Raw genomic sequence first — 18,423 nt, forward strand, 5'->3', positions numbered from 1 at the left:
TGATGGACAAGTCCATGCACAGCGTGTTCTTCAAACACGTGCGTGATCATGGCTTGTCCACCCAGCTGACGTTTTCCTTCTTAAAGTCAGCTGGCCTGATGTCCGAGACTGAAGGGTTCATATTTGCTTGCCAAGATGGTGTCATTAACACTCTAGAATACCGTAGCAAGGTGCTCCAGGTGCAGCTTCTGGACACGTCATGTAGGATGTGTAAACAACACCCGGAGACGCTCATGCACCTTTTGTCAGCATGTCCTGTGCTGGCGAGAGGTGCATATATCCAGCGTCACAACGCTGCCCTGAGAGTACTGTACTACTATCTTCGTCATTACTACGGTATTGATATGACACCAGTGCTGCCTTATCTGCCAGGAGATATTCCCCAGGTTGTTGAGAATGACAGTTGCAAAATTTATTGGAACATGCCGTTTGCAACAACTCGGCGGATCGATCACAACAAACCTGATATTGTGCTCTTCGACAAGGCTACTCGTGACATTTATGTCATTGAGTTCTCGGCCCCGGCTGAATACAACATCTCAGCCAAAGAAGAGCACAAAAGACAGATATATCAGGATCTCCTGTTTGAAATTGGCAAACTTTACCCAGGTTACCGTGTCAAGCTCGTCGTCCTGATTGTTGGCGTCCTCGGAGGGATGAAACAGTCTTTTGTATCCTCACTTGCCAGAGTTCCAGCTTGCTCATCAAAAGCTGAATTCTTGGCGGTCAGGATGCAGAAGGCTGTCATACTAGGTTCCCTCCGTCTACTTAGGAAAATGACTTTGGCCTGCTGTGATCACTAACCGCCTTGTTGAGCGGAGTGGTACAGCAGTAATGGATGGAGCTCAGGCTGGGCCCTCGGAGAATCGGACTCCGGGGACAACCCCCCTGAGCATTTAATAACATAATAATAATAATAATAATAATAATAAACATTTTTTAATTCATACGATCATTATTATTATTAGTTCAATATTTATTATTTATAAGAATCGCGTGAGAACCATAAAATCATACTACTGTACCTTACTAATTATATCATTAACATTTAATGATAGCATCCATCATTTTTGAAATGGAAAATCAACCCCCATCCCGCATCAGTCATTTACGTCCAGACTAGTCATAAATTTATATTACATATATTGTCCCACCGAAAATTTATATAATTTATTTATCAAATAAACCGTTTAAAACATTTAAAAATACCATTAATTATTTAAATAATTAAAGAATTATAAAAATTACTCATCAATTAGTTTATTCTGATGTTTATCACTAAAGTATTTACATAATGCATTAAAACCAACCAATACTTTTATTTAAATCCTATCACAACCTCGGTGATTCACGGAACAAATATATCGAGCATAAATACTTTGTTTGTTCGTAAACTCCGAAGAATATTAGGCTACTGAGACCAAACCCAAAAGTCCTCAATGAAATGCCGGTGAATAGTCTGAAAAAGAGAAAAATACAAAAAATATTATAATGAATCTGATTAAAAAAAATTAAAACATTAATAAGCATGATAGATACCCTTTAATTCCTCTCTCTTTGTAAACCTCTCTCATGGTGTCTGAAATTTTAACTCTTTTCTGCGAAATGTGACTCAACATTATTCTTGTTTTTATGACGTCAAACGGTGTAGTTAGTGCTGCTGAAGTGGAGCCTAACAAAAAATAATTAAATTAAATCGATTAATCATTTTATAACTTCCCTATAATGAAGTTATCATGTAAAATAATCGTATCCAGTAATTACTAATACTTTACCAGCAAATGCGCCTGCGATGGCTCCTTCAAGTGGCGTGCAATCCCGCTGCATTTTATTTTTCCACGATAATTTAAGAAAATCCCATAAAGGCATTTGAAATATCCCAAATGGTAGATCACGGAGCAGAGTAATACCATACCCGCGGTACAGAGTTCTTATGCCGAGAATTGCCGGATGAGCGTCAGTTAAAAGTGCTTGCCGACGTTGCTTCAATACTTCAACAGGTACTTTAATAAGACAGGCCATCTTTAACATAAAAACAGTTTAAACGTTTTGACTTTTTACATGATGATGAAATTAAAAAAAAGGTAAATTACCAATTCGGCAGCGCAGGCTCCTCCCATATGAACAAACGGATAATTCTTTGGTTCAACATACGGTTGAACGATTTCCTTGAATCCGTCGTAAGTCGCGAAAAACAACGAAGCTATATTTAAAAAATTGTTTACAGAACTCGTACTGCTTGTCTGAATAAATGTATAAATAATAATAATAATAATATTACCTGAAGGAGCGGATCCAGCGATCGCTGGTCCGAGACCGCGGTAAAGTTTCTTAAACCCTCCAGAGTTTATGAACCCTTGTTTGCTCTGCAACCGCGTTTTGACTGTTTCCATCGGGAAAAATATTACGTCATAAGCTAGTCCAGCGGCAGCTCCAGACTGTAATAAATATTTTTATTTATATTTTTAGAGCATAAGTTTCTTTTTACGAGTCGATTCTTAAGATGAGGACTTACGATCATTGATGACCAAAAAATATTTCTGCGGGATGGTTCCATCTTCTTTGTCTCCTCAGATATTTTTATGAGGTTTTAGTTCGCTCAGTCCTGAAAGCTGTAAATTGAATAATATTTTTTATTCAGTAAACATTTTCTTGTCTCATTATAAGTATAGTTTTTATAACTAATAATAATAATAATTTTGCATTTTTTTAATAAAATAACTTACGTTGAAAAAAAATATTAAAAAAAATTCGCACTTGTAGAAATTAAAAAAAAACTACGAGTAAAAATTTTTAAAAATATTTCTTTTAATTTCTACTAAATTCATCACCATAAAAATTTTATGATAGCTAAATAAATCAAATCAAGTTTCATGATTAATTTTTCTTATAAAATTTGACATCATATAAAACAAAAAATATCTTCAAGTATATTTACTTTTAAACAATATTGTTTCTCAACAGCGTAAAAAGTGTATTAGCATTAAATTTTATTCTTATTACAATATCTTTGATACGATCTTGTCCTTCGTAAATAAAATCTCATTGCATAAAAAAATCCCACTAAAGTTTTTTGTCTACGGATGAAAATAAAGTTGGGTTATATCTTGATTCGATGAAAAGTAAGTTCGAGGATGTGAAAAGAGAAAAATTTTTTCTTAATACTTATAAGAGACATCTAAAAGTTTCGATACAGGCAATAAGGATAACTTCCTGCGAAGAAAATCATCTTTTGTGAGTACTTTTTGTCCAGGAAAAAAATTCTGTACAACAATAGAAAGGAAAAATAGTCGTACAGCATGCTTAAAAATAAGCGGACTAATTATGGATTATTGGATATAAGATAGTTATAATAATAATAATAATACAAATAAAAGAATTTTAAAGCTTGAAACAAACAAACCAATTAGTGCGCAGAATGTGGGTCGTAGAATTTTTCATACGTACTCGATTCGGTTTAGTTATGTTTAAATATATAGCTAAGTACTTTTAATGTAAAACTTTCGATAATAGCCTGGCTCAAAGTTATAAACATATATATACATATATATCTATTAAAAGAGTGCGAGTGAGTACTTCAACCTCAATAGATCTGAGTATGGAGTATATGGAAGATGAGAAATAAGTTTATAGATAGCATAGAAACCTAAATTTTATTAATCTTCTTTCAATAGCGTGCATGATGAATGTTTTTTTATTTGCTGTGGTTGCGAGTGCTTTGAATTTTTATTTTTATGGCTAAATGTCAGGGTATAATTATCGAGTCGTTAAGCTATAATTTACAAGATGGGAAACACTCCAAGTTGTTTAGCAATAAATAGTTTATTATGTGTCTTACTATTAATTAGAAAAGACACTAACACTGCTCTTTCGGTGTAAACTTATGAATGAGAAATTTTGCGGTGACAACATGGAGGACAAGTTTATTTAAAATGGAACCATTACCTCTTTTTAACTTTTATCGCGAATAACTTCAGATCAAAAAAACAAACTCCCGATTTTTTGTACAGAGTATCAACTATCCGCTCAATTTATTATTGATGCATAAAAATACTTGTACAAACAGAATTTATCATTGGTATTTTCCATATTTTATTCCGGTATCATATCAGTGACGTGTGACGTCATGGAGCGTCTATATGTAATAGAGTTCTAACATAACTATCATTATTTGGTAAAATATACGAGCAAGTAAAGGCAAAAGGCATAGCATCGTGATACTCTATGTAAATGTAAATATATACGTATGTAAATGTATTATATATTTGTAGTGGGAGTGAAACTGACTGTTTACCACCTCTCTCATAACTTTGACAGTTCCATTACCGTATCAAAAGCTAACGGCAGCATCGTATGGATAGTTCACGTCTGTGAATCGACGCGTGCGGTGGTCCGTCAGGTAGTTTTTGTATTACTGTCCTCTTTAATTATAAGTAACGATTATCTATTTTGTTGGTTTTTTCCACTAATCATCTACATCATTTACCGAGGACAAAACAGTGTAATTATTTTTTATATTCCGTTTATTAGTGCATGTTTGTGTTTTTTTTTTTTTTTTTTTTTCTTCATTATTAAGAAAAAGATATAATAATGAAAAAAAAGAGAAAAAAATTATTAGTTCTTTTTAATGTCAGAGAACGAATTGACGTGAGAAAAATTGTGTGTTTAGCAACAGAGGAACAATAGTGATGAAATTTACAAAGAAACACTACAAACGGATACATAGGATAGATCTGTTATATGCGACAATTTATCATTTTTAGTGCAACTCTTTATTATTTATGGAGACCTACTTTTTAAATACATGATTAAAATTTATTTGCTTGATAATAGCAAAAATAAATTTAACGAAATTGAAATTAGAAAACTTGAAAGTTCATTTTTTGAATGTTTCGATTATTGCATAGTATGCACATAAGTTGGAACATTGAAATTTTCGTTCATGTACTAGTTAAAATAGATGTCAGTAAAAAAAAAATATTAGGTTAATTTTGGAGTGATTTTACTAAAGAAAGAATCAAAAAATAATAATCAGTAGATTTTATATACAAAAAATCAAAATTAGTGAATGTAAATTTTAGGAATGACATATTTTACCTGCTTTTAGTTACGACTTTGCTATAAAAAATTTATTTGAACTTTCTTTCATTGAAAAGTTAATAAAAGGCATAAGAATATTAAAACTAAAAAACTCAACTTTTATATTCTAAAGATGTTCCAACGGATGTAAAACAAGAAATTTTGATCATAAAAACTCGAAAAATCTATAGGAAGAGTCAGTGACTACTCAAAAGATGTTATTTCAAAATGACATTGAAAGTTTCCCAAGTGTATTTCGACGATAGCTAAATATTCATTCCAAGAATTTAATATAATTGTCGATTTATGAGAAAAGAATTACTTTGATACACAATAAATTGAAGATAATATAGATAGATCTAAGTTCAAATGATATGATCAAACTTGTGTTAATATTTACGTTTAATATTTTTAAAAAGTTCTCTTAAACCTCATAAAGCAGCAGGTCAAAAATGTTAAAACATTTAAAACAACAAAAATACACGGAAAGTAAAAGGATGTTAAATAGCGCTTCAGTATTTTTTTATTTTCATTTTTTATTGTATGTAATCACACAAAAAGCCGCAATCTCACGTACCATTTTTAAGCCAGTCACTAGATTTAATTGTTTTATTCATCAAAACAATTCTCTACAATCATTTTTTTAATAGAAGTTTATTAAATTCAAAATACACCGCAGTATTTAAATACATTTTTAATCCATAACTTGTAATTGAAAAGCACATATAATAAGTTGGAGGTGGTCGAACAGAACAATTTTTTGTTCAACATTTGAAACTCCTCAATAATTCATAACATTGACATCAATTTTAGTTTTTAATTTTATAAATTCTGGAATAAAAAATAATTTTTTATTTTCAATGAAACTATCAAATTTTACAATTTTTCTAGTAAATATTTGAATTTTTTAATAATTAGACTGAATGTAAAAATTTTTGCTATATTGTGATAAGACTGAATTGACGTCACGCGTATAAAATTTTTTTTCCGATGCATACCCAACAAATTTGAACACGTTGATGGGTTATAAAACAAAATAATTTAGCAAATATCTGGGAGATTATTTACAATAAAGTAAAGTGATTTAGTTGATTGTTATTCATCAAGTTAGCCATATCGTACGTGCGGCCTCGTTGCGTTGATATATATGAAATAAATAAATAAATAAAAGAAGAACAAACGGTATATACTTTTATACTTGTGACATATTAGTCTGTAGTGTCGCATAGTATCTAGGCCCTGAATTTTAAATTATTAAATGTCCATGATATGGTGTACATGATTGAGTTTCTATTCATTTTCAATATACACATACACGGGAAAAAATTTCTGGGATAATTTACGATACAACTATTGTAAAGCTGGATTATACTTTTATTACTATTAATTGTCAAATATTTTAGAAGAAAAAATACTATTTATTCATGAAAAAATACGATTACTATTGTAAAAAGTAAGAGATGAAAATTTCCAGTGCTGCCTCTGTATCTTTCCAACCAATAGAACTATAGCAAATTTTACAATAGTTGAATTGGAATGTTTCTCAATTAGTGTGAGTGATGGCCGTGCACAGCGCTAGACTTCGAGTTTATGTAAATGTTAAAGGATATGCGCCTTAGTTTACCTCGGATAGCGTAGAGGGAGAGTCTCTGGCTGCCAACACAGAGTTCTGGGTTCGATTCCCAGATAGCACGAAAATTTCGCTTTCTTTTTTCTATTACTGTACAGGTACCAATTAGTCCAACCTTCTATCTCTCTCCCTCCCTAATATTTTTTTTAAAAAAACCAACTGTGAATTTTTACAATAGTTGAATTGTAAAGTTCACAAACACATATTGTATAATTTGCTCTATAGTATTCGACTTTTTACGACTCTTGCTAGTCTTATTTGTTGGATAAAATTTACAATAGTAAATCCTAAAAATTACTAAATGAGAAGTATAGTCCACCGTTACTATTTTATTTAGTAAAAATTACAATATTAAAATAGTAAAAACTCCTTCAATTTTCTTTCCGTGTATATAACACTACACGTCATATAAAATAATAACTATATAAATACAAAACGCATAGAACCTTTTATTTACTCAAATGTAAATCAGCAAACATAAACATGATCAAACAATGTTTTTCCTTTAAGACAAGATCTAAATGCCCTGTTTATTACTATTAGTGGCTACTACTACTACTACTACTACTACTGATATTTTTATATCGTATTAAGCAATAATTTAGTTAAGTATAGAGTAAACTTTATTCATCTCAATTACAAATTCATGTCGCTTTCTCATTTTTCATTATATTAGGACAATGCTCCTATTCGTTTTCCGTTGATCATACTATACGATCGTATCATATCGTATCATGTGTTGTTGTATATTCATATTTTACGTCTCTATATAATTAGAAAGTTGTCATATACGACAAATTATAAATATATATTGAAAGCTAATAAAAAACAATCCAACAGGAATTTTCTGTTCCGCATTTTGATTTGCATCTTAGTTTTGTTAATTAAGTGATTATTGGCAAATATGCATGCAATATGTCTTTTCTAAAAGATTTATAGAAAGTATCGTTATAGGAAATTTTTTTATGCGAATGGAGGCTTTTTCAAGCTTATAGAAATGCTTTCTTTTTGTAACCTTTAATTAATCCGAACTAGTGTAGTGAAATTAATGAAGAAGTGCTCTGTGGGTTTGAGTGGATTTTTTCCACTTATAGAATTGATCGTTTTTTCTTATTCACGTCGGTTTTGAATGAATTCTGATAAATCAATTGAATTTCTAAAGCAAATTTAGATCATTTTTCAGATAAAATTAAAAAAAAAAACAGTGCAGGAAATTTTTCAAATTTTTAGTTTATCAAAAATTTTAATTTTATGCGAAATTAAAATTTATTCGTACATTTCTTTTACGCAATCAAAATTTCTCTGCAAAATTTATCACCCTCATCATTATTTATACCTAATCTCGAAAGTTATACATACACTGAAAAAAAAAAATTAACTTGATTCGAGACAAAAATTCTTGAACCAAGAAAATAATTTTAAAGAGGATAATTGTCTTGAATCAAGACGAAAAATTCTTGAATCAAGTAAAATTTCCTTAAATCAAGAAAAATTATATTAGTTCAAGAATTTTTCTACTCAAATCAAGAAGATTAAGTTCTTCAAAATTATATACTTGATTCAAGAACATTTTTTTTGTGTACCCACAGTTAAGAAAAGTCATAATCTGAAGTACATCTATTTTGATTTAAATTACCGGAATGATTGATAACGTATTTGAGCTCTTGAAATGATCTCAATCTATACAATACTAAAGTTGTTAAACTTAACTTGTGTGATATATGGATTTAGTAGACGATGATTTTCGTCCCGAATCCCAAACGGTACAACTTTTAGATTAAGTGCCACTTTAAAGTCCACTACAGAGCTACTGGGCAAAATACCAAGACTAGAAATAGAACAAGTCGATAACATTGAAGGTCGTTCATTTTTTTCCATAAGTTCAAGGTACTTTGTTCCTCACTTAGTACTTAAATACTTTAACAACTTTATAAATATTCTTCATTATTCATTAAATTTTTCACTTTACACTCGAGAATATTCAACCCAACTTACGTAATGTGTACTTTTATTAATTATGGACAATTTTTCTCATATTCGAATTTATCTAAAAAAAAATTTTTTTTAATCTGTAACAAGTTGCAAATAATGTAATTAATTACATTACATTTATTAATTACATTACATTTGCAGTTTATTTGTAATTAATAATTGAATTAATATTTTTGAATAGATCCGAAAGATACAGTGATTTGTACCTAAAATTCAGGATAACTGACGAATATTATAATTATCTGAACCAAAAATCCACCGCATAGCAAGTGAATAACGAACCAAAGAAATAAAACTCGAATTAGACATTTAATTACATTAAGTAACATACGTACAAATTGTATTAAGAATGTCAGTTTTATATGATACAAGAATCAGTGATTGAGAAACGCAGATTGTGGAAAAACGCGTGACTTAAATTAGTGTCGTGACTGAATGTAAGTGAATGCATATCCACATACCTTCTACACGTAGTAGAGGAAAGTGAAATTTAAAAAATAAAATGTTCGGTATGACGATGGTCGAACCTAGGGAGAGGCTTGTCGCCTGTCCAACTTCCCGGACTTTGCAGCACCACCAAAGTCCGCAGCGACAGTATCACCAGGTTATTAAGACCACAAGAATTCACCACTCTTCCAAAAATTCACGTGTTGTAACTGTACAGGAAAAAGTCATCAGGTCACGTTTGCAACTGGGATACTCCACTCCAACAAATTTTATCAATCGGTATTGTTTTTTATTACTCTTTTTTTTATTATAAAAAAGTTTATATGATGAGTAACAGTGTCATCGTAATTGTTGTTCATTAGACAAAATATTAATTTAAAATCAAACTGTAGCAGATGTCCAACAATTTTTTTTTAATTATAAATAATTTGATTATTACAAAAAATGCACTTGGTAATCTTTGAAAGCTTTTTCTGTTCAATTTTTTTTTCAACCATATTAATTTTGAAATTTTTTCATCAAAATATTTACTGAAGTTTAAAAAATTCAACTTTTTTTGACAACGTAGACTTCTTTTTTTTTAAAAAAGTAAATTTTTTTCAAAAATTATGTAGAAGAAAATACCAAGTTTATAATTTTTTAGTTGTAAATATTAAAAATAACTTCTCCTTTTTTTTGTGTTTAATTTTTCAATGTTTTGTCTAGCTACAATTTTTTATTACGAGAACGACATTTGAAACTAATAAAATATTTTCGTTAATTTTTAACAATTATCCGAACTAAACGTATTAAAGAAAAAAAAACAAAAAAAAATATTTCACTAGTAAATACAATATTCATCGATTCATCTACCGAAATAAAAACGGAGTATTAAATGAAATATTTCATTAAAAACTTCCGGGCCATGCCTGCAAATTATCAGATTCGTGCTCGGACATCCTCAATAATCAAAAAAGCTTTTTCATCAACAATTACTTCCATCAAATAACCCACCCGCAATATAACTACAGTTTAATATCTTCAAACAACTATATACTCCTATTTAAATTTAAATGCATCCCGTAAATACCTAAATTAACCGGAAATGATATTTCGTGACAAACATTACATTGAATAAAATTAAATATTAATGTATTTACATCATAAAAAAAACCATAAATCTGCTGACTTATTAGTTTCTTTACAAAAGCATCACTTATATTAAACCTCACACACAAAAATAAATACTTTTATGTCTCACGAAATTTATCCAAATACAACTAAAAAACGTCTGTCCAATCAAATAGCCGTACCAGTCACAGATACAATGACGGAATTTATGCAATACTTTGACCATTTTCTCCATATACTGTACATATTTACATATTTATATTTTACATAGCATGTAGTACTTCGGCAAATCATCAAACATAATTATTTAATTCTATATTCTCATATTATATATTTTACAACTATATAACTTTCGGATATTTTTTAACATATTGATATACGTATAATAAAGGCGTGTAATTTTTATTTAAACACCAGCATTAATAATGTTGTCAATCATTAGAATTAAATATGATGTGAGATGTAAGTTGTGTCATCAGTCATCAGTTGCTCGTCACTTAAACGTGTTATGATGACACTAAATGAAAGTTTTATTTAACGCGGATAAGATAGCCATGATCGGGATCATCCTCGATCATTAATTATGTTTCAAGATCGACAGACTGCCGAAATAATTTACTATCTTGTTATGTTAGCTCATCCATCCTCTCACTCTTACTTTCTGTTATTTTATTATCTTAGTAACTGTTGTATTACATAAATCTTATTAAATATAAAAAATATAAAATTACTAAATAGTAATTAAATAACATATTTAATTTTTTATAGTTACTTCGAAAATAAATTCGTTGATTACATTTTTCTCGAGAATTTTTAAATGTTTTTCTGGATAAAAGAGTTAATTGAAATAAATACTTCAAGTTATTTGAGAGCAATCAATTTAAAAAAAAAGGCAAATTAGGACAGTTATTTTGAAGTTAAAGTTAAATCGTTTTAAAAGGTAAATACTTAGAAGGACTTTATGTCGCTTGAGCTGAGTTTGCACAAGTATGTACGCTGTATGAGTACCAGTACTCCTGAAAATGTCAACAATGAAGAACATCCTAATGTGAGATGCTGTGGTATGATAATTTAACTAACTTGTTTTTGGAGATTTTTTTTTCTTTTTAATGAAGCGGTAAATTTTTTATGAAATTACGTAGAATATTTTTGGAAATTTGAATGATGAGATTAAAAAAATTTTCGACTTCAAAATTTATGATTCAAATCAAGTATTTTTATTTTTGTAAAAATTCTAGCCAATTAAAATGTTTTATCGCATCAAAAGAGTTTTTATTGTATCCAACTAACGCACAAATTTACAAAATTTTCAGATAATTATAATCAAAATTAAAAATAACTTAATTTTTGAAATTCTTATGAATATATCAAAAAATTCTCAAAGGTAAATACTAAAAAAATTATTTTCCCGGAGCAAAAACTGCGGGTGTATTAATTACTTATATCTGGATACTCTCAGCTTCCACAATAATTTTAATTAGTAATAAATACTTTTCTTTCCTCTGTTTACCCGCACAATCCCACATACACGGAAAAAAAAATTTCGTTCTGGTAACGTAACTGTAGAGTTACCACAACTATACACAGTTTACTGTTCGTTGTAGAGTTACAGTAACAAAATGTTATTTAGTTCTGATAACTCAATGTTGTTGAGCTCTCAGAGCTCTACGGGATTGTTCTCAGAGCCAAACGGTATAGTTGAGAATGCTCTACGTTGCGCAGTAGTAGAGTGCGCTGACATATTTCATAACCTTCTAAAATGCCAAACATAATTATTTTGTTACTAATCTATATTATCAAAAATATATGAGGACAATTAAGTTCCCAATTTATTTATTTAAGGAAATAGGTTTTTTTTTTTGTCAAATTGAATTTCGTTAGTTTTGTATTTACGGTTTTTCAAGGTTCATTTGCAGTGACTATTAATTTAATTTATTAGTTGAATATATTGTGATAAGTGATAAGTTATCGGAATACATTAAAAAGACCCAATTTAACACAAAATATTCTTATTTGTCATATACAATTATTGTTGGCAATATAAATTCATTCTGCTGCATGTATTTATTAAATTATCAATGCTAAATCGTAAAAAAAAATTATTAAGCAGACTTCCAAAAGTTTGTTATAGTCTCAGAACGATCCTGTAGAGTTGTGAGAGGTAAATAACGTTTAGCTCTCCGAGCTCAACGATGTAGAGTTGCAGGAGCCAAACGGTATTGTTACTATAAGAATACGTTAACCTACTGGAACTTTTTACAACTAACCAACTACTATAGAGTTCCTATAGCAAAATTTTTTTCTCCGTGTACAAATTATACACAACACAAAAAATAGGTAAAAATAAAAATGTTCCAATTAAATATCTCATTAAGTTACATAATTGTCTAGACAACGCATCCTAAAAAAAAAAAAAGAAAAAAAAATTCAATACTCTAATAAAAAAAAAATTTTATAAAATAAAAAAATACTTATAGCAAACAAAATTACATAACTTCCTATTTACGTTCATTATCTCTGACGCAGACATTATATATCGCACAAATAATTTCCGACATACACCAAATAAAAACATCTATATGTACACATTTATAATATATGTTATAATTGTTGACAATTTTTCAGTTAACTCCCGTCGTTCTTGAGCATACTCATTGTACAGTACGTAGACTCGATAATTAAACACTTAAACTAGTTAATTTAAGTATAGTATGAATACGATAATATCCCGTGGTAGAGGTAGAAGCAGGCAATTAGACATTTGCTGGTACGAGGCACGAGCTTCTAGGAACTATTTATCCAACATAATTGCATCGCCGCGACTGCAAGACGTAGACAACCAAATACAAACGCAACTGTAGAGTCAAGATATGTTACATTGTACGACTCACTTTATTTTACTATAAGACGACCTCGGGCGATTTTCTCATCAGAGAAAAATATTATCTCTTTCTCTATATATAAATAGTCAATTGAAATCCGCTAAGAAAAAAAAAATATAAATAAAAACAATAAAATTCAATAAAGAGTTGACCTGTGCATGCGATGACGCGGGTACTTATATAGTGAAATCGATGTATATAGATATATATTCACTTGCGACCAATCCTTAATTTTCTTAGAGGTCAAGACGACTGTTCTGCACACCATTAGTTCAATTTATTCAAGGACTCACTCTCTTGTGATCTTTTTAGTGTTAATCTTAATCGCAATAATAATTAAATTTAAAATGACAAACGTGACTTTTTGTTATCTTCATCCTTATTTATTTTGTTAATTTAATTGTTATCTTTGTATATATGTGATTTTAATTACACTCAGGGACACATCGCAATGAATCATCGTTATAAATATAATATATATTATAAATAATATAAGAACTCATTTGTAAATGTTATGAAGGAAAGCCGGTTAAGTTGAAGGTATAATCAAAGTAATTAACATTAACGCTATCGCGATTCGCAAGTTGTACCACTGAATCACATTCTATTACGAATTAATATGATAATTTTTTTTAATAATAAAAATTTCTAAGTAAGGTAAAAGCCCCAATAGATGATCACGTACTAGTATATGATCACTCCATGTATTTGTATATCTATATTCACAAATATAGTTATACAAATACATGGAGTGATCATATACTGGTACATGATCATATATTGGGGCTTTTACCTTAGACTAATTTTTAGTTCTCGTAAGATTTTTAGTCATTACGTTCATTAAAACTCTGTGAAGGAAATGAGATATGATAAAATTGATGAGAATTTTATTTTATACAAAAACGGTGTCTTGTGATTTTTTTGTATCTCTGATATTCTGGGCACTATAAGGACTTGAAAACTTTCAAGAAATAAATTTGTTGAAGTGAAGTAATTACTTATTTTTATGGCGGTGATAATAATAAAAGTAATAGAATTGAGTAAGAGATTAATTTACTAAGATGTGATTAAACAGACCACGGTTCAATTAGTAGGTGATTAATTAAAGCGAGCATTAAGCGAGTATAGATCTAAATATGATCAAAGTGTAGAGGGCTCTCGGTTTCCGCAAGAGAACGCCCATTAATTGCAATAACTTTGTTAATAAGGCACGTATGTGTACTTAGTTATGGTTATGTTACATTAAAATCGATATGGTAATCATAAATGGATATGTAGATCATAGTATGTGTTATATAATGATTTTTTTAGGGTATGATATAATTTATTTTCATCTTCATATTAATTTCTAGGGTATTAAAGATTATTATGTTCTTAAGAATTCATAATTAAAATTCTTCAAAGGTCGGCTTGAGAATTGAACTTTACACGGAATTAAGTTTTACTATAACTAGTTATTTTCGCAGTTTATTATTGAACTCGTTTTGTTCGGAGAAAAGTTATAGTTTTCGGGTTTTATGACTGAGTTTATTCTTCTGGGGTGAAATATATGACAAAATATTGTATCGGTAGCGAATCATAAATCATAACCTGGATTGGAGTATGAATTTATGTAACAAAAAATAATTTCAATATATTTAAAATAATAGTTTTATTTTTATTGAGATTTTTAGCTGTAAATAATTTATGAAACTTATTATTATCATAGCAAGCGTTACATTTTAAAAATAAAATGTGTAGAGGGAGTTAGTTGTTCTTTTCAAATTTAAAAATTGCGATACTTAAGTTGTTTAACTTATTAAAACTAACACTGAAAAAAACAACTTGAAATTATACTAATAAATAGAGCTCATAAAGTACTTAGTAAAAGTAATTTGTTACGCTAAACTTTTATTTTATTTCTTTCATTTTTTCTGTTTAGTTTCTACAAGTTAAAACTTATAAGACAACTATACTTGTCACCGGCGATTATTTTTTATAACATTCCAGATTAATTTCTACAACTTTTAAAAATGAAAGTACAGCGTACAAAAATATAACACTATTTCCTCTAAATGACAACTTCAGAAGTAATTTACAGTATTAAATATTAAAAATTTCATCACTATTAACAATCATATCATATCTTTAACATACCTCGAATCAATGTATCTTTGGTATTAAGTACACTGGAATAAATCAATACATCATCGCCGAATGTATGGAACACTGCAAAAGAATGTATGAAATATCTAAAACAGTTATTTATTTTTACAATTATGCAATTACAAACTATTTTTACTAAATTTTAATGAATAAAATAATCAAAAACTTAAGAGCTACGAAGTACATTATTTACACTTAGTTTAAGGTTAGATAGATAGAAGGAAACTGTTATCGACGCAGCTGCAGTTGTAAAAGAGGCCGCCACTTTCTGTCGTAATTCCCGCGGATATTTAAAATAAGACTCTTGAGTTGAGTAAATTTTAATTAGTTCTTCTACTCTTCAATCTTCTTTAAAAGAATAAGAATGAGAGCAAGTTAGTATTTGTTTTTGTTTGGATTTTTCAAAGCGGATATTGTGATGAAATAGGTAACTTGTAACTTTTAATTAGCAGAACTATCGACCTGATAATTTCGAAATTACAGGAATTCTATTTTAACTTAACCAAGATATAACTTACTTATATAATCAACACAAATCGGATTTTTTGATAAGCGTATCATGAACTCAATAAAAATAATCTTTTTTTTTTTTTTTTAACAGAGTACTCTAAATTGTATATTTCAGCAGTTTATTAAGAACAGTATTGATGTTCTCTTATTTATAATATCTATCAATATTTAGTAAGTAACTAGTTTGTTTGCTTATTATTTATCATTATTTTGTTTACAAACAACTTCATCGACTTTTAAACTTCTAACTAAAAATTAAATATTTAACGTTACCAGAAAAGTCTAATTTTACCAATATTCATTTACTTTATATAATATCAAATATTAGTTTATAATTGTAAATAATTGTAAATGTTGGGAAAACCTTTATAAAATAATTAAAAATGTAAATTTTTAATAAAATAATTAAATTAATTAAAAAATTTTTAATAAAATAATTAAAAAATATTTAAAAATATTTTTAATTTGGTAATTAAAATATTTGAAAAACATCGCTTATTCCTAATATCATTTTTGGTTCAGATCGACTGCTTTTATTTGTTCGGTCCTAAATCAAGTTTAATAAGCGAGAATTTTAATGGGAAATAATTGTTTTAAACTGTAAAATAAATTTATGAATGAAATCTGTTACAATCGATTTGCTAATAAATCAATTTCGATGTTACAGATTATAAATCTATAATATAAAATACAAATACAAATTTTTATTTACGTGGAGAGGTAATCCTTGAAAATACTTAAAATAAACACAGAAACCAAAAAAAATGTTGCACTGACAAATAAATTAATAACATTATTATGAGATTATCTAAGTTTACTGTAGAGAGGGCTACTAGTATCTATCGTTACGAAACATATATACTGATTATCATACATCGTTGAGATAACAGTTTTGGATAAAGTGCATCGAGAAACATTTGGGAGAATATAAGTAATATATAATTAATTTAATAAAATACGACATATTCCATATCCAGACTCTAACATATGGCGCCTTAGAGGTCATTACCCGAAAAACCGCATTGTAGAAATCGATATGTGTTATTTATAATTATTATTATTTAAAAAAAAAACTTGGTCTATAGTATGTACAAAAATTATTTTTTTTTTATTTTATCAATTTTGTTCGATTATTATAATTTGAAACATACTATTAAGAAGTCTAATATATTAAATACGATTACGATTATAAAATATAATATAAATTAGTGACATAGTAATTAAAAAAATTCACTTAAATACAGAAATAGTATCAGAAAAAGTGAATGATTATATTAATGATGATTTTGGTAATATACAAACGTATATATTTGTTTTAATGTGAAAATGTTTATACTCTAAATAAAAAAAAAGGATTTTACCAAAAAGATATTTTTAGTTTCAATGTATGAATATAAAAGTATAAATCGACCTTGTAATCGAAAGTATAAATAGGAAACACATAATATGCTTGTTGATAATTAGATGATTTTATTAATTCACGTGTATATTATCTGTAACACAATCTGACATTGAAGCCTTCCCTACATTTAAATGTATCTTTAACATTTCAAACATTCAGTTCTTTGTTTTCCTTTTTCTTTCTGAAATAAATCGCAGCGTTTATTATTAATCAAAAACGTTAACGTTATTTATCAAATTTGACTACTACAATAGGCAGCGACAGCTGTTTTAAACCAGAATTATTTTCTATCGAATTAAGTCATAAGAAAAGAATCCACAAACAAGAAATGTTCTATAATTCAAAACATTTTGCTATTAATACAAGTGAAGCTTGTACATTTGCCAAGGTTGCTATTTTACATAAATAATAGTGACCCCAATAGCATTATATTCGTATGTCCGTATCCATTGGTACTATTATCGTAATCACAATCATGTTTTGTTGTTATTTTTTTTTTACTTTTTTTTTTTCTTCAATAAATATTATTGCAATTTGTGGAAAATAGAATTATCCTTGTCCACTTATATATTTAATATGATATCAAAACTTGCTACCCAAGTCCATTTCCGCTCGATTTCACCGGATGTTAAAATTCTCTTTCTCTTCTCTCAGCGGCTAAACCGATGATGCTTCAATATTTATTGTCTTCTGAATTGACCATATCCGGTTTTGACATAATAAAAAATATTTTTTTTTTTTTTTCGTTACATCATTTGCAATATTATTATTATTATTTTTATTATATTATATTATATTATATTATTATTTCAAAAAGAAAATAGTAAAATATAAATTTTAAGTAAACGTCAGAAACTTTAGCCGTTAATCAATATAAAAATCTAAACTCTGATTTAATAGCAAACTTGCACAAAATTAAATTGTGGTACTAAATACCGAATAATTAATTTATCGTGTCGTAAATTAATTACTTCCATTAGCACGTTGTATAACTTCCAGGTGATAATTACCTTTTACATTAAAGCTACTTGCTGAATAAGTGCATATATATATTATTAACTTTTAATAATAAATACTGAACAACAATTGCGCATGCATGTATTTACATATATTTCTCTATAAATGTCAAGTTTTACACTGTAAAAAATCCGGAATGAATCGGGAGTGAATTTCACTTCCATTTCACTCCCATCACTCGGAGTTCCGGAGTGAAATAATTAATCACT

The 18,423-nt window shown here is 28.4% G+C and overlaps 2 protein-coding genes across 12 annotated transcripts in view; one reads left to right on the forward strand and one right to left on the reverse strand.

Annotated features, from left to right (window-relative positions):
• Positions 1-18,423, forward strand: part of LOC123269792 (IQ motif and SEC7 domain-containing protein 1) — a 142,357-nt gene that overhangs the window by 97,669 nt on the left and 26,265 nt on the right. The window contains exons 1-2 of one of the 7 annotated variants that reach the window (XM_044735629.1): positions 4,327-4,399; positions 8,883-9,427. The exons of 4 other annotated variants lie outside the window; for them this stretch is intronic. In XM_044735629.1, the coding sequence (XP_044591564.1) occupies positions 9,204-9,427 (224 nt within the window). In that variant the 5' untranslated portion in view covers positions 4,327-4,399; positions 8,883-9,203. Of the gene's footprint in view, positions 1-4,326; positions 4,502-8,338; positions 8,597-8,882; positions 9,428-18,423 lie in introns of those variants that run through there. 2 more of the 7 variants (XM_044735627.1, XM_044735630.1) reach the window with 2 other exon arrangements.
• LOC123269793 (S-adenosylmethionine mitochondrial carrier protein homolog) lies at positions 1,241-16,715 on the reverse strand. 5 transcript variants are annotated; one of them, XM_044735637.1, is made up of 8 exons: positions 16,508-16,715; positions 15,277-15,348; positions 2,516-2,612; positions 2,282-2,438; positions 2,094-2,203; positions 1,776-2,022; positions 1,540-1,672; positions 1,241-1,459 (listed from the first exon to the last, which is right to left on the reverse strand). In XM_044735637.1, exons 3-8 carry the CDS (start codon positions 2,555-2,557, stop codon positions 1,333-1,335), a joined length of 816 nt encoding a protein of 271 aa, XP_044591572.1. In that variant the 5' UTR covers positions 2,558-2,612; positions 15,277-15,348; positions 16,508-16,715; the 3' UTR covers positions 1,241-1,332. The 5 variants fall into 5 exon arrangements, with proteins under 5 accessions (XP_044591572.1, XP_044591573.1, XP_044591571.1 ...); XM_044735638.1 differs by lacking the exon at positions 16,508-16,715 and adding an exon at positions 15,470-15,488; XM_044735636.1 differs by lacking the exon at positions 16,508-16,715 and having other exon boundaries at positions 15,277-15,457.

This window comes from Cotesia glomerata, linkage group LG7, assembly GCF_020080835.1.
Source record: "Cotesia glomerata isolate CgM1 linkage group LG7, MPM_Cglom_v2.3, whole genome shotgun sequence".
Lineage (NCBI taxonomy): Eukaryota > Metazoa > Arthropoda > Insecta > Hymenoptera > Braconidae > Cotesia > Cotesia glomerata.